This window comes from Colius striatus, chromosome 23 (assembly GCF_028858725.1).
Source record: "Colius striatus isolate bColStr4 chromosome 23, bColStr4.1.hap1, whole genome shotgun sequence".
NCBI lineage: Eukaryota > Metazoa > Chordata > Aves > Coliiformes > Coliidae > Colius > Colius striatus.
Genome location: NC_084781.1, coordinates 6,948,072 through 6,962,998, shown reverse-complemented (window position 1 = coordinate 6,962,998; position 14,927 = coordinate 6,948,072). Strand labels below are relative to the sequence as shown.

The window sequence follows — 14,927 nt, the reverse complement described above, 5'->3', positions numbered from 1 at the left end:
CTCTATTCTGACAGAGCAGTAAGCAAAACCCTCCTGCAGTAAAGCAGATTCAGAGCTTAACTGTGCCAAGGAGAAAGCAGACTTTGTACGGTGAAGTTCAGGGCATTCGAGGCAGCCGCCTGACCCTGTCATGCTGACACACAGACCTCCAGAGGTCCGGCACCGAGGTCTCCTGGCAGGGATTTAACAGAACACTTGTGACGGCTCGCTCGTGCCTTATGTCAGAGACGAGGCAGCTCCAACAGACCCATCAGTCCTCATATCACTCAGGAGCAGGCAAGCCTCTGAGAAACGCTTCACCTGAAGGGCAGAGTGGAGACTGACCTGCCATCAGCAGCAGTTCCCTACAAAAGGAGAAGCTACATGTGCAGTGCTGAAAACAGCCACTGTCAGGGAGCACTGATGCTGCCTGGACTCGCATCTCTCCCACAGCTTCCACCTGAGGCCAGCAGAGCAGACAGGCCCACCCTTAGCATTTGGCCGCAGACGAACCTTTTATAAGCTCAGTATAGCCACAATGACAGCACAAGGAGCAAAATTTAAGACACATAAATTTCTCTCCCGTGCCATACTCGAACCAAGCGTTTTAGCCTACCTTTAGCTTGCTTCTGGAGATAGGCTTTTGAAGGCATCCACTGTAGATTCTGACATTTCCTCATCCTAAAAAGAAAAAGAATGTTGTGAAGTCAGAAGAGAACGGCAGACATTAAGAGGAGAGTCTGTACACATGAAAAACTGAAAACAACATTACCAATACACCTACTAGCTTTTCCCAAGCAGTCTTTTCTTTCCCCCTCCCTCTCCTTTCTTCAAAGACACATAAAAGAAACTTCTCCTTTTCCTCTGTATTTCCCTTTTGGTTTTCCACACTCTAACGCTACTTTGAGGTTAATAAAACCGCTTACGTAACAACACTGCTTCACTGCTAAATCCCCCTTCCATGCCCTTTCTTAGATTTGAGAAGCACCAGAACACTCCCAAGAGCTCTCAGAAACCTCATCAAATTCTCTCAGCTGTAGCTTTTACGTAATCCAAACTGAGATAATTTCAGACCAAGGCAGTGACTCCTGAAGCAAGATTGTATCAGGCAACCAAGCCTTTTTGAAGCCTTCGTTTCTCTTACATTTTGCATAGGTTGGGCCAGGCTTTGCTTCCAGCTTCATTCATGTGGCGGGCCCATGGTTTTGAAACCTAGCCTGATGCCTGGGCAGAGCTGTGAAGAGCGAGACTACTTAGAGATCGCAGTCTGCAGAGTGTTTTCACACAGATGAACACTACAGAGCAATTCTCACAGCTCTGCTTTATAAATAGCTTTCATACCACAACGATCTCTATTGGTGCCACTTCAGCTGCTGCCTTTCAAGACAGATTATCTAGTCTGGTAAATTCAATTTAATGCAGCAGTTTAAAAAAGCAAAAGGTTCAGGCTAAGTGACTTTTCTAAGAAATGATAGGAAAAACCAAGGATAAGTGGTGTTTCTTAATGACACGGAGACATCTTTGACATGTGAAGTGTACACACAACAGACAAACACAGCATTGAAAACACAAATTCTTCAGAAATGTAATTTGGGAGAAAAAGAGCTAAGTATTTCCGTTTAAGTTGCCCTTCTTGCAGAAACCCACGCTGCCTAATGACGGCCACTGGTCTCACACCAACCACTTTTCAATGCTACGCCAGTCTCATCGTGCTGGGGAGAGCAAATCAGAACGGAACTTGAGAAAAAGAGCTCATAATAAGGACACCTTGAACTGGGATCTTGACTCTTAGAATGTTTACAGTTCCCTGCTGTGACCCAGCCCCAGCCCAGGGCCAGTTTAGCCAAGGCCTGCATTACAGGGTAGACGTGATGTTCCCTGTCCCTCAGCGTGGCTGCACTCATCCCACTCAGCGTAGGGAACACCTGAACCCTTCCCTGGACACACACTTACTTGCAGCACTGCTTCTTTATATTGCGCCCGCCAAACTTGGGTTTGTCTAGACAGTTCGTACAGACACCACAGTCCTCTGGAACCTGGCAGCCCGAACACTGCCCACAGCGCCTTGAGCGCCGGCCCTTCTTCACCGGAGGCTCTTGCTGTGCCTTGTTCCTAGTAACAGGCTTAATCGGCTTGATAGGTGGAGCGAGAGGTTCAGCCTCTTCTGAGCCAGCGATCGACGACTTATCTATCAACAAAAATGTCCAGCGTGAATTCACTGATGTCACAGAAGGCTTGAGAAGCATCTTATTTGCTAACAGAATTGATCCCAATAAGTGTAAGCCCTTCTGCAGAGCCACACAAGAGGTACGTGTGAGCAGACACGTGCACATGTACACGTGCACATACACTCCTCAGCAGAGGAAAAGTTTACCACATAACACAGGTTTACAGCAATCACCAGCGATAACTGTAACATAGTGACACTGTAACAGAGAGCCTGGAGCTGTTTAACATGCCTTCCCTCTTTAATCACTTATTTCAAGCAGCCATCGAAAGCTGACCTTGCGTGAATCCACAGATGAAAGCTAAAAACCTTCACTCACCATCATTCCCCATGGAAGACAGTATCTTCTCCCGCTCTTCCCAGGGTAAGGCACTCAGAGTGGGCATGTCATCAGGAAACACGGCTCGCTTGCGGCCCAGCGCCACGGCTGCTCTCCTGCAAACATGTTTGATCCGTGGTCCTCGAACCGACGTTTCTGACGAGTCACTCTCCTGTCCCTAGATGTCAGAAAATGAGAATAGACAGTATTCCTAAGAACAGTGACCAAATGAGACTGGGAAATATGGAATAGAAACTTCTAAACTACCTCAAAGGAGCTAATTTGGCAGAAATTTGTCTCTTGGCTTGCGCTCTATAAGAATCGGGATAAAATTAAAGACTCTTGGCCTTCTGAGCCTTGGTGATCCAAGAGAACAAGAGGTTTTAATAACTTGGAATGACAAGGTAAGTTTCCACCTACTGGAAGCAAACTCGCTCATGAAGCTGTGTTATCAAGGCATTGGTATCACAAAGATCAGAGCTGACTGGAATAAGACTGACATTTGGTATGAACCAATCCAGTGATAGCCCGAAGTAAATCAAGCTGTTTGATAGCTTTGTAGCTGCTAGCCTTTAAGATGAGGGGCTAAAAGAAATGTAGCACTTTGGTGCTATTTCCCATATTCTCATCGCAGGATTCTGAAACATCTCCTGATAAAAGAACTCCCCCAAACAAGTAATTGTGAGGGCCTGCACTCCTCCCTCCATACCAGAACAGACACACAGAAACATGCATTTATTCACGTTAGAGACAAAAAAAAAAAAGAGTTTTCTATTTAAAATAGGCACATTTCACTCACACTTTAACGCATCACCGTTTGAAGTTAAAAAATGAAGAGCCCAGACCAACTTTACCTTCAGAAGGGCCTACAAGAAACACTGAGGCCAACACACACTACTGCAGTTTGTTGGAAGCGTGCTTTGGACAGAGAGTTTGACTGCTTTGGATGATCACTTTGCTCAGATTTATTCAGAGAAACCCAGTGAGCAGTTACGCTGTACTGATCTCTAAAAATGCATGCAGCTCCCCCCTGAGTCGACCACAACAGCAGCTCCCTCTCCCCCTCAGCTTCTGCCCAGGGCTTCTCATTCTTGGATCGTTTGCCATCTGTTGCACTAACAGCTGCTTAGCTCGGCACGTTAATTTTTCACGCTCAGGATACAAAAGCTACTTGTGACTTTCAGCCCAAGCTCAAAACAAGCTGCGCTCCACAAAAAGAACCGAAACAGTACAATTGTGGAAAAAGGCGTACCTGTGCTTTTGGCTGATCTGCCTGCTTGAGGGACTTGCTCTTCTCAATTTTGTACAGCTGGGCTTTTGCCTTCTTCAGAAGGCTGGCCACCCTCTTGTCAGTCATTGGCAGTTTGTCTGCTTGAGCCAACATAGAGCTGATGGAGGAAGCGGAATGTTTAACAGCGCTTGACGAAGGAGCAGAAAGACGCAGGGCTTTTTCCTTCTCTGAAGACGGCACAGCAGGGCTGAGGTCCAGATCTGATTTGTCTAACCCCCCTCTCCCTTTCTTGGACATTTTGGTCTTGATGACTGCTGTATCTACCACAGCAGCAGCGGAAGCATCTGCCGCGGGATCCGACGCCGTAGACTTCTTCCGCCCGGCAGGTTTTTTGGCAGACGACGATGCCGCACCATCTTCGCTGACAGCTTTTTCTTTGGATGCTTTGCCTACAGGAAACAGAGCAGAGCTACTTTGAATTTCAGACCCTTTCCTCCTTTTCTCCTTCCTTGACTCCCGCTTGTTCTCCTTTTCTCTCTCTCGGTCTTTCTCTCTGCTCTTGTCCTTCTCCAAGCTCTTGTCAGCGTCTTTATCTTTAGAGAGTTCCTCCGCCGCCTTGTCCTTGTTCCTGCCTCTCTCTGTCTGGGGACTCGATGTGAACCAGGGGAAGAGAGGAGTAGGGTTGCCAGATGAGAAAGGCTCTGCCGGAGTGCTAGTCTGCTTCCTCGGCCTCTGGCTTCTTTCTGCTGATTCCCCAGACTGTGACAGGGAGTGGGAAGGAAAAGTAAAAGTTGAATTTAAGGCACTAGTGGCAAGAGAACTAACAGAAATGCTCGTTAATGAAGAAGAGACAGAAGACTGCGGGGTGAGAGTTGTCAGGTCAGAGGTGCTAAGTCTCCCGCTTCTCGTCCTCATGGAGTGTGAAGGAGACCGGGGTTCTGAGCGGATGGGGCTGAACACTCTCCTCTTCCTCTTCCTCGAGGAGCCACCCGCGGCAGAGGTCCCTGTGGTGGCACGACCAACGGACGAGGGCAGAGTCACGGACTCAAAGATCCTGGAGTGGGCCTCGCTCGGTGTGAATCTGGGCGCTCTCAGCAGAGGACTTCTCTTGTGCATATCAAACCTCGTTCCAGAGTGAAGAGAGAACAGGCGCGTTGGAGCCGTGGCGCCTGGCGTTGAGAAGCCTGACGCAAAGCCAACGTCCTCTGGCGTCAGCGGTGGGGGCCTGAAGTTGTCAAATATCGGTTTGCGGATGAGACCCTCTTTGGCATACTTGGCTGAGGAGAAGTACTGCGGTTCCGATCTGGAATGCTTCAGGGAGGTCCACCTAAACGTCGGCTCTCGCAGGATCGACTTCCGCTTCTCTTGCATCGGCGCAGCAGAAGCGGGAAGGAAGGGTGAGGCTAAGGGTATGGTAGGAGGCATGAGCCAAGGGGTATGGTCTGAGATGCTGGAAGTGGGCTGCAGCGGTGGTGGGGGAGTGAGCAAAGGGGGAGGAGGAGAGGAGGAGGACTGCTGCTGCGGCACGCTTGGTAAGGCCGACAGCTTTTTACCAGTCCTCTGGCCAAAACTTCTTTCCGTTATTGAAAACCTCCTGTTTCTCCTGTCCCCGTTATCGTTTTCAGGGGACTGAGAAACAGGCAGTGGTGCGTGAACTTCTGGAGTATTGCTTCGCTCCTCGGAAAGCGTCTGCATCTCCTCGGAAGCCTGGGAGTCCGTGGACGTATCCACGCTGGGGCTACTGGACCGCGAGGAGTCTGAAGACATCTGAGACGAATGCTGAGACGCAGCACTGGACTTTTCACTGGAGCCACAGGACGTGGCGCTGAACCTGCTGTTGGGCGTGGATTCGAGTCTGGATATTTTAATAGGAGGATCGTAGTCCTCATCCTCGATGAACCGCTTGGGTGTTTTAATGATCCGCGAGGAGATTGCGCTCACAACCGGCATGATGAACTGTCGGATATTTTTGAGCTGGGTTCTCCCCTTTCGGCCCTGCAGTTTGGCTGCTTCTTTCTCGATCTTTTTCTGCGCCCCCTTTTTAGCTCTCTGCAAGAGCTGCTTTGCAATTGTGGCATCCGTCCTTTTGGTGGAAGGTATAATCCTGACAGGCTTAATCCTGCGCGGGCTTTGCCTGACAGCAGTCTTCTCCTCTTTCGTAAGAGGTGGCGTGCCATCTTTTTCTTTGCGAATCCTTTGGGGCTTCTCCAGCTGCGAGTTTATGACTAAGGTTGAGGAAGTCTTTAAACGTTCAGAGGACGGTGGCCTCCCTCTCCTGCGCGCGATCTGAACGCTCTTCCTCCCAATCTGAAGTTTCGCCCCAGGTTTAAATTTAGATTTGAGTGGGGAGAGCTTACTAGTTCTCAGTTTCTTGATTTTAGTTGCTTGCTGAAATGTAGTGGATGGTGACCTTTTGATTTTTTTCAGACTCTCTTTTTCTTCTTTGCTGCCCTTCTGAACGTCTGATGTGTCCTTCACTTGGGACAATTTGAACTTGACGCTCGTAAGTGTCGGAGGTCTTCCTCGTCTCTTCTCCCCGCTCTTCAATTCCTTCTTCTTTACCTTCTCCATGGAGGTGGTCTCAGACTTGCTCGAAGGGGAACACACTGATGAAGAGTCTGACAGTACAGCTGAACTTCTGTCAGAACTACTGCGGGGTCTCCCACGAGGTTTCCGCGGACTAGATTTAACTGAGAGGGAAGCAGAGAGTGCAGAGCATGTGTTAAATCTCTCCGAGCGTCAGGCAAGCATTACTCAGGTCACACGAGTATTTGCTCAGGAACACTCCCACCGCCCGCGTGAGTTGCTGAGACGTTTTAGTTAATGAACAGATAAAAACACAGTTCCATTGGCACGTGCAAAGAGCACCTTCCCAGCAAATCTCTTCTCCCACACAAAAGAGAAAGCAGACTTGAACGTACCTGTGGGGGACCTGGTGGGACTTTGTACTTTGACTTCCTCATCTGAACCGAAACCTAAAAACTGTTCATCCTGCAATGAGAAAGGGGATGGAAATTGGAAGACATCGACACAAATAGCAAAAGGAACTTCACTCCGATCAAAGGGCAAGAGGTCTCTAGAGGGCCTCCCCTCCTCAGGTGACCCTGGCATTCTGTCTTCTAGCAAACAATTGGTGAAAGGGAAATACAACTTGTGTAACTACATAGAAAGCAGCTATAGTCTACAGCTCCAGAACGATCAAAAAGAGTTATGGGGAAACAAAGGACAAGGGTACACGGAAATCAAGCCTTAGCACATAAAATCTGTTGCTCTTACCAAACCGCACAGGTCTCCTCTTAGAAGCTATTTTCAGAGTACCCTGAAGACATACTGAAGAAAAAGCAGTGCTTCTGTGTTTATTTTTCTAGTACAAATGTAAGACTAACTTCCTTCAAACTCACATAAAAGCCTCTCTGGATGAGCAGAAGCATCTACAACTCTGACTGAGCATCCAGGAGCTCGAACAAGACCTCAGGGCTCGCTCCGGTCCCTTTCTGACAGCTCCCTGAGGGAGGGTTGGCCACCTGCTCCCACAAGACCTGACAGCGATGCCAACAGCCTCTGGAAGGAAAATGCACGATTTCAGGACCTTTTTGGACCCCCTGAAGATTGGCATGCCTTCAGATGAATCCCACCCCATCAGCTCTATCACACAGCCACCTCCGAGACCAGCTAAGGAACAAGCTCAAGTCAACTACAGTGGCTGAAGGGAAGACAGCATCATCCCGAAGACTCAGGCACCGATCATTCCCCCCGCAATAGGCATTGCCTGTCATAGCACTAAATACCCACAACCTCTGCAAACTCAGTACAGTGGCAGATCAGGCTTTCTCTGCGAGACACCAAGCGTGACCTCTCCTACTGTTCCCAGCAAAGCCATCACTTTAAAAGCATTTCTTGCTACTGAACCACCATCTTTAGCAACTGTTACACTTCAGAGATGTTCAAGGCACTCTGTTCACGTGAAGGCATTTCCAGGGAGCATGCTGAAACATCAGTCCTGTTCATCTGCCACCAAAACTGGTGACACGGTTCTGTTTGTACATTGTCACAGCTCTCCCGGTCTGATTTCACCTCCAGTATTTATATTCGCCAGTCTTGAGTTTCCTCTGAGCTGTGAAAACGGAGATGCCACTTGTTGTGTGCTTCCTGAAGCCACTGTGCAACATGGCCACGTGTGAGACAGTAACCAAACCACGTTGTTTCTGTAATGACCTGTGCCACAAAGAGCTTTGAGAGGAGCAAGCACCACAGGAACAGCATCCAAGAGCAGAAAGGTGCAACGCTGAATAGAACGTGGTAAGCTGTGCAACGGAATAACACCGTTCCCTGTCACAGCTAAAAGGCTTCATCCCAACAGAGCCTTTTTTCTGTCTCTAGGTGACACTTCTAAATCACCAGCTTACAAGGCAGGCCATGCAAAGTCTCAGCTACAAAAATCCCAGCTCAGTTTTAAAGAAGTTAAACCACAGACACCGAGACCCATCCCTGTGTCTGCAGGACAGCTGTGGTGCAACAAAAAGCATCAAGGCTTAAGGCAAGACACTTCTCAAAATGTTCCGCTTGGTTTCTGTTTGACAAGCCTCAGTGTTAAAACAATTCAAACCTGAGCACCTATTCTCAACAGAGGGTCATTCATGTTTTCGATGCAGATAATGCTCTTAGAGAGTCAAATACAAAACACACAGACTGCAGCTGACACTCGCTGTGAGCTGCTACCAACACCTGCTGCTGGAGAAGGGGACAGTCCTGCCCTTCCTCACATCCTTGCTGACTATCAGTTATCTGCAGTTGCAGCAGCAACACCACAAAAACCAGGAAAAGCAATGATAAAGCAACTTCAGAGAATTAAAATCATGTCAAAATGCATTGCTTCTACCACACGAACCTTGCATGGCACAGAATGCCTTCGAAACCTTTGCCTGGAAGGGAAAAGCTGCCTCTTCCCAACTGCAACTCTACAGCAAGGAAAGCGGAGAGAGCGAGGCTGCAGCAGCACCGGCTGCCCGCTCCTGCTCCCAGCACTGCGGATCAATGGCCCATCACGCCTGCCTGCCACTCCCCGAGCACGTGGGCTCACTGCAAGATGTAAACAGTGCTGCGCAGGCACTGCCTTGGCGGGAACGCGGCCCCTGCACCCACCAGCAAAGGGACAGGCTGCCAACAGGCACCAGCGTGGACTGAAGCGGTCTGAACGCCGAGAAGGCCGCCAGGAAAACAAGCAGCTACCGACAAACGGTCAGGTTTAGAAATGTAAAGGAAGCAGCTGCCTACCCAATGCAATTTCTTCTTGGTTAGTCGACCGGAACCTGAGATCTGCAGTGTTTCTGAATGCACGACTGTGCACAGAGCGTGCGCCAGGTACAGAGATGGGCTGAACGATGCTGAATGTGCGTGCACCAGCACATCTCCCCTAAGGACAGAGAACCTACCGCTGCAAGCAGAAGGCCCTTAGGGCACAGATACAGCCCCTCATAACAGAATCCTATAGACTGCCTGGTGAAAAAAGACAGCGTGTAACAACTCATTTCCAAGTCTCCCAGCTCCACTTAAGCAGCTCCCCAGTGCTTCATTTCTTTGCTGTGTGGGAACACCTCTGAGCAAGGGGCAGCTCACAGCTGTACCTCCAGAAACACAATGGGACAACCTGAGAAGCAAACCCACAAAATACAGAGCCCTCTCTAGGGCAGTGGCAACGTACCCAGCACCAACTACCACTCACATCTCCAACAGACCTCTTAGAACACTAAATAACTTACTTTGAGAAAGAGTAACAGGCACAAAGACTTATTTACCAGGTGCAATCAGAGACCATCCCTGACCAGAGAAGCAGGTAAGTTCAGAGTAATGTAAAATCATACTCGACAGTGAAATCAGTTACTGGCACTTGACTCGCATGCGTATGAAACGCTTGCTGTTGGCCAAGGATTGGAAACCTCCAGACAGATGCACCTCATATGAAACACAGTCAATGAGCATATGGTGAAGGTGGCTGGAGAGATGAGGACACAAGGCGCGATTTCTGTGAGAGAACCCCCATCCCTGCTCTCCCAAAAAGCCTACCCCCATCCCAGCTACCATCAAACCACCCTGACAGAGACACTCTCACTACAAATACCTGAGGGCTGATACCGTGAAGTGAAAAACAAAGCAACGAATGGTCTTGACTTGCATCTGCCTCCAAGTTTGCATGGCTACCATGAATGTTTCCTTCATTTTGTTATCCGGGGTCCTACAGTCCTTATGATTTTATCTGTGGCTACTATATCATCCACACCTCCATGGGTCCTACATTGTTTTAAAACTGAGCTCTGTCACTTCGCTTTTCCAATGGGATACGCTCAGCTCTGGCTTTGGCCCAAGATCCTGGGAATGACAATTCTTTCTCATTTTCTACCAAGCAGTCACCTGCCGTGCCTACGGTAAACAGGCTCTCTCCACAAATTCAACACTTTGGCTTCAAGTACAACTACAAGCAGCATGACCAACGTGTCATTAGTGTTTGTTCAGTGGCATTCACAAGCGTATTGGTGACTTCCAATGGGTCACTCTCGCTACCCAAGAGGGCAACCGTGTTACTTATCAGAGAAGATCGAGAAAGCCACAAATACCAGCATGCACTTGCCAGGCTAAACCATACAGTCAGCCATCAGACACCCAAAACACAGTCATAAGGCAAATGATGCAGGAACCACTCCCCTTCACTTTTTCAGAAGTGACTATAACGCACGACAGATGGGAGAGTTATTAAAAACCATAATGATTTTGAACATGGCCTCATTTACCTGTGAAAAAATAATGCAGCACAAAAAAGGTCACTTGGGAGGATAAATAAAAGGATGGGAAACACTCGCCTCAAGTGCAAGACGCGAAGCCTACCCAAGCAGGAAAGAGGAGATCTCTCCCTGGGCAGCAGAGCTTCCACATCCATCTCCCACTCACACATCACACTATACCATCAACTGGTTTAAACCTCCACATTGTGGGCAGATGAGGAAAGGCTTTTCTTACAGTAACCTAGCTACCACAAGAACAGAAAATCTGCAGGCAAATCTCTGCTACAACCTTCCTGAGCAAAATGACTTGTCGAAGAATCTCCCAGCGAAGATCTTGGAAGAAAACTAACCTTCAAATGAGAAGCTATCCTGGAGGTACTGTCTGATGTTCGATCTCTGTCTGAGGAAGAATAGCAAAACCGATACCACTATGGATCCACGAAGTTGCACGGGACTGCCATCGAAGCTGTTGAAAGCACTAAACCAGAGATGTAGCTGCTCCAATCAGCTCTTGAAGAGGTTTATTTAATCTTACAATAGACTCAATTGAACAATGTTTTACTTGCCTTCCCGTTCCTCAAGTTGTTTCTGGACCCAATTTTACAGCACCTCATATACTTGGAAAGAGAGGAGGTATTTTTAGAAGCCCATTCAGAGGCCTGCTCAGTAACTACAGCAAAGTAAAGGAGTGCTCTTCTTTCAGCAGAGTACACATCCTTGGGAGTTGGCAATAAGCAACCCTGAGATAAACACCAGGAACACTCCGTGCTGGTGTCAAGACCAGAGTTGCCTGGGAGTTCGGGGAGATGCTTCCCAAGTGATTGCCAGCGATGTCACATCACTAATAAGCAGCAGAGCACCTGGGGTTATTGTTATATTCCAACTCAGCTGAGGGTCCACTCAGCCTTTTGTCAATCTACACAGCACATCCTGAGCGCAGAAGACGGCTCTTGGCTGAGGCATCTTCATTTAGAAAGCTGGACTTGGGCAACTGAGGACAGGGAAGAATTCCAGAGCTTGTTGTTAAATAAAAGCACATGTAACTAACAGACCTGGCCAACGCACCAGGGCAGCAGGTTGCAAAGCTGCAGACACTTCTGCATGCACATGGCTATGCTCTGCAGCTGTTGCATCGATGCACTGAGAAAATATTTAGTACCAAACTCTACCATTGCAAAAGAAACAGATCCCTCTCACCCAGCAGGAAAGCATTATTATACTCAGACCATGCTTTGTAGCTTAGCCCAGAGGAGAACAGTTCATTGCTCTGTGGGAATTCCATGGTATCCCTTTACCTCAAAGTCTGAGAATTCACTTGCTGGTGATGCACGAGTCTGAACTAATGGGACTAACCGTAACAAATTGCAATGCTCTCAGTGAAAAACAAAATCATCACACCCTCGGTGGCTCATGTTGTGTGGTCATCCAGCTAAAAGGTTTTCATTTGCAGAAGAGAACCATATTGGAGTAGTTCACAAGAACCTGCATTCTTTGCTCAAGTCATTCCCAGCAGTCACCAATGCTGAGATGCAGTATCTCATCAGTAGCTCCCTTCACCTGCCCTTTACCAGTATTTCCCTGTAAAGCAGCCCAGACTTCCTAAGGAAGGGACATGGATGCCTTCCAAAACATATCAGATGCTGCTCCCTCAGGCAGTGCACAGGGCAGGTCAAGAAGAGGAGATGACCTCCGCTGGAGTGACAAACCGTCGCTGACTTGGGATCTGAACCAATGAATTGCAGGCACTCAACTGGAAGGCTCCCTCTGAACACAAGCTACCCACGTTTCTGTTCGCTGAAGCCAAACACCACTGAAACCTGAATAACATGCGTGCCCGTCGCAGCTTCGCTGCACACGAGACAGCGTCGTTTGCCACTGAAGCCTCGGAGCCTGCGAGCTGACCAGGCAGCACGCTGTGCACCTGCAGCAAGTGTCCTGCCACGCAGGTGTCCACGGGAGACAAGCGCCTGTGCACGCCGTTACCAGCTCGCGGCTGGAAGCTATCCACACTGTCACACATGTACTCAACAGGTCAGGAGGATGCTGCCTCAGAGACGCCCTCAAAAGCCAGCTAAAAGAGGCCAAGAAGTGAACTGCTACTCAGAGTCATGCTTTCTCTTTCCTTATTTCCTCCAACTGTGTTTTGCAGCACAGTAAAACCTGTAGCTCAGAGCCTTGATGGCAATACAGAAGCAGCAATGGAACACTGCCGCGAGAGGCTGCCCTGCGAGCCTTCCAAATGAAGAAGACACAGCATTCAAAAAGTTCCCGGAGCAAACTGGCCAGCCCACATTGCTGCTGCTTCTGACGCCGCCTCACCTACCCATCACTGCTGTTAGTGAGACCAGTGACACTATCTTTCACCAAAACCAGATTCTCACGGGGAACCTCAAATTCCTTTCTGCCAAAAAGCTTCATAAAACCCCTCCCCTAAGGGTTCTGAGGTCAGTGTAACACTGATCAAATCACACAGATGGGGAAGTCACACTTCTGACAAAGAAGCACACAAATCTTCAGAAAGAAGCAGCAAGGAGCCCTCCAACTCTCGAGTCACAGTCTATATAATCTTCACCATGTACCTCATGTTTTAGATCCAAACCCACAAGCAGTGATCTCCCCATGCACAGGCAGTAATCACATTCCCAGCAACAGGGAGGGCTCTACACCTCTGCCTCACAGATTAAAAGCCTGGGCAGTTTTACAGAGGCCACTCAAAGCAACATTAGGGCAGGAAACTTTGAGGCAGACAGAATTTTAATGCCCGTGGAGGAAAGAAGTTATCTGTACTTCCAGCTCACGCCTGACAAGTGGTGACAGTATGGAAGCCACTCCTCCCTCCCAGCACATGGCTCTAGTACCATTTCAAAACAAGTCAGCGACTCACACGTGTACCTCATAAAAAATGACGACCCACATACAGCAGCAGCCATGCTGCTTGCCACAGACCCCATTGTCACCACCCTGTTCCACTTCAGGCCTCAAGTTTTTGACGCTTCCAAGCTGGTGCAGATTAATGGAGGAAACTGCCAATGTGCATCCAACACGCTCTCAACTTTTATGTCTTCAATTAAACTTCAGGGATGGGAGGGAACTCTGAGCTGACAGGCAGGGTAGATATTTAGTAACTACATGCAAACTCCTTTTATACTCAACATCTACGTAACATAACAATCATATTTACCTTGTAACTCAAGTGACATTTGCACCCAGCAGAAAGGAGAACATGTGGGACAAATGCTGCTGTTTTCAACCAGTTATAGCTTTACTGTGCAAAAAGTCCCCCCCTCCACCAGCTCTTATGGTGCCAAAACCAAGTATCATAATGTTGCTCCCCTAAAGCCAGCCAGTTTCAAGACAGCTCAGCGAAACACCGAGCTGCAGCACAAGTCAGAGATCTGTACAAAGTCACCAGGAACCCAGGGGCTATGCCAGAATTCAAGCACCTTTTAGAGAGAAATGAAGTCTGTTCCACACAACAAAACAGCCAAGGAGACAAGGAAAAGGCCAATCACCACACTTGCTCTCAACTTCTTTTTTGTTATGTCAAATTCTGATCGCAATGCACAATTGCAACAGGCACTTAACACAAGTGAACGCCAAAACGCAGTGTGCCACCAAGAGGTCAAAAAAATAAGCGTGCAAGGCAGAAGTTGTACATATAAAGATAACACAGCTTCTTCCCCTGGTCACCATGGGCTCCTGAACTCAACTTCCCAACACACAGTTTATTCTCAATGCAGAATGCCAATTCAGCTGAGGACTGTAACTGGATTAGTTCAGGGGAGACCCTCAACCTTGCAGACAGAACGGTGACTGCACCAGGCATTTATACAAGGGACATGGTCCTTTCCATTAAGCAGGGGTCTCCTGGGAGCCCCTTCTAGGAGATGAGGGGCTGCACTCAAAGCGGGGCACCACACCAGCACCAGAGCTTCACTGCTTCCACACCAATGCACAGCTGCCCTCAACTTGACTTCCTGGATGTGCTGAAGCTCTGTTCACAGCCCCACTCCCATCCCACAGAGGACTTGTGTTGCAGAGGAGCGGACCTTGTCCTACAGCTTCTGGTGACTGGCAGCGATGGCATCATCTTCACCACAACCATAACACATGCAGAGTAAGGCACCGGTCAGGAGAGCTCGGTCCTTGCACGCAAAGGTGCTTTGCATCTTTAGCATCACCAAAGGAAAGAAACCAACTGAGAGAGCTAACTAAATCCAAATTCCTGAGAGTTCCGTTCACCAAGTATGCCCAAGAATGCTAGCACATGCTGCTAACCTGGAGCAAGGGAAAGCAGCTGGGGTCTAACCCTTCGCTACTTACGAGTGGTCAGGTAGAGTTCAATCTACACATTCCAAGCCACACAGAACTTTCCTCGCTGCTGTCCACAGTATG

The 14,927-nt window shown here is 48.6% G+C and overlaps 1 protein-coding gene across 1 annotated transcript in view; it reads right to left on the bottom strand.

Moving 5' to 3' along the window:
- The window catches only part of KMT2A (lysine methyltransferase 2A), a 43,104-nt gene that overhangs the window by 25,990 nt on the left and 2,187 nt on the right, over positions 1–14,927 (bottom strand). Inside the window, exons 2-6 of the mRNA XM_062013961.1 lie at positions 6,678–6,747; positions 3,778–6,446; positions 2,526–2,703; positions 1,933–2,167; positions 596–660 (exon numbers count right to left, since the gene is read on the bottom strand). Coding sequence (XP_061869945.1) covers positions 596–660; positions 1,933–2,167; positions 2,526–2,703; positions 3,778–6,446; positions 6,678–6,747 — 3,217 coding nt within the window. The remainder of the gene's footprint in view (positions 1–595; positions 661–1,932; positions 2,168–2,525; positions 2,704–3,777; positions 6,447–6,677; positions 6,748–14,927) is intronic.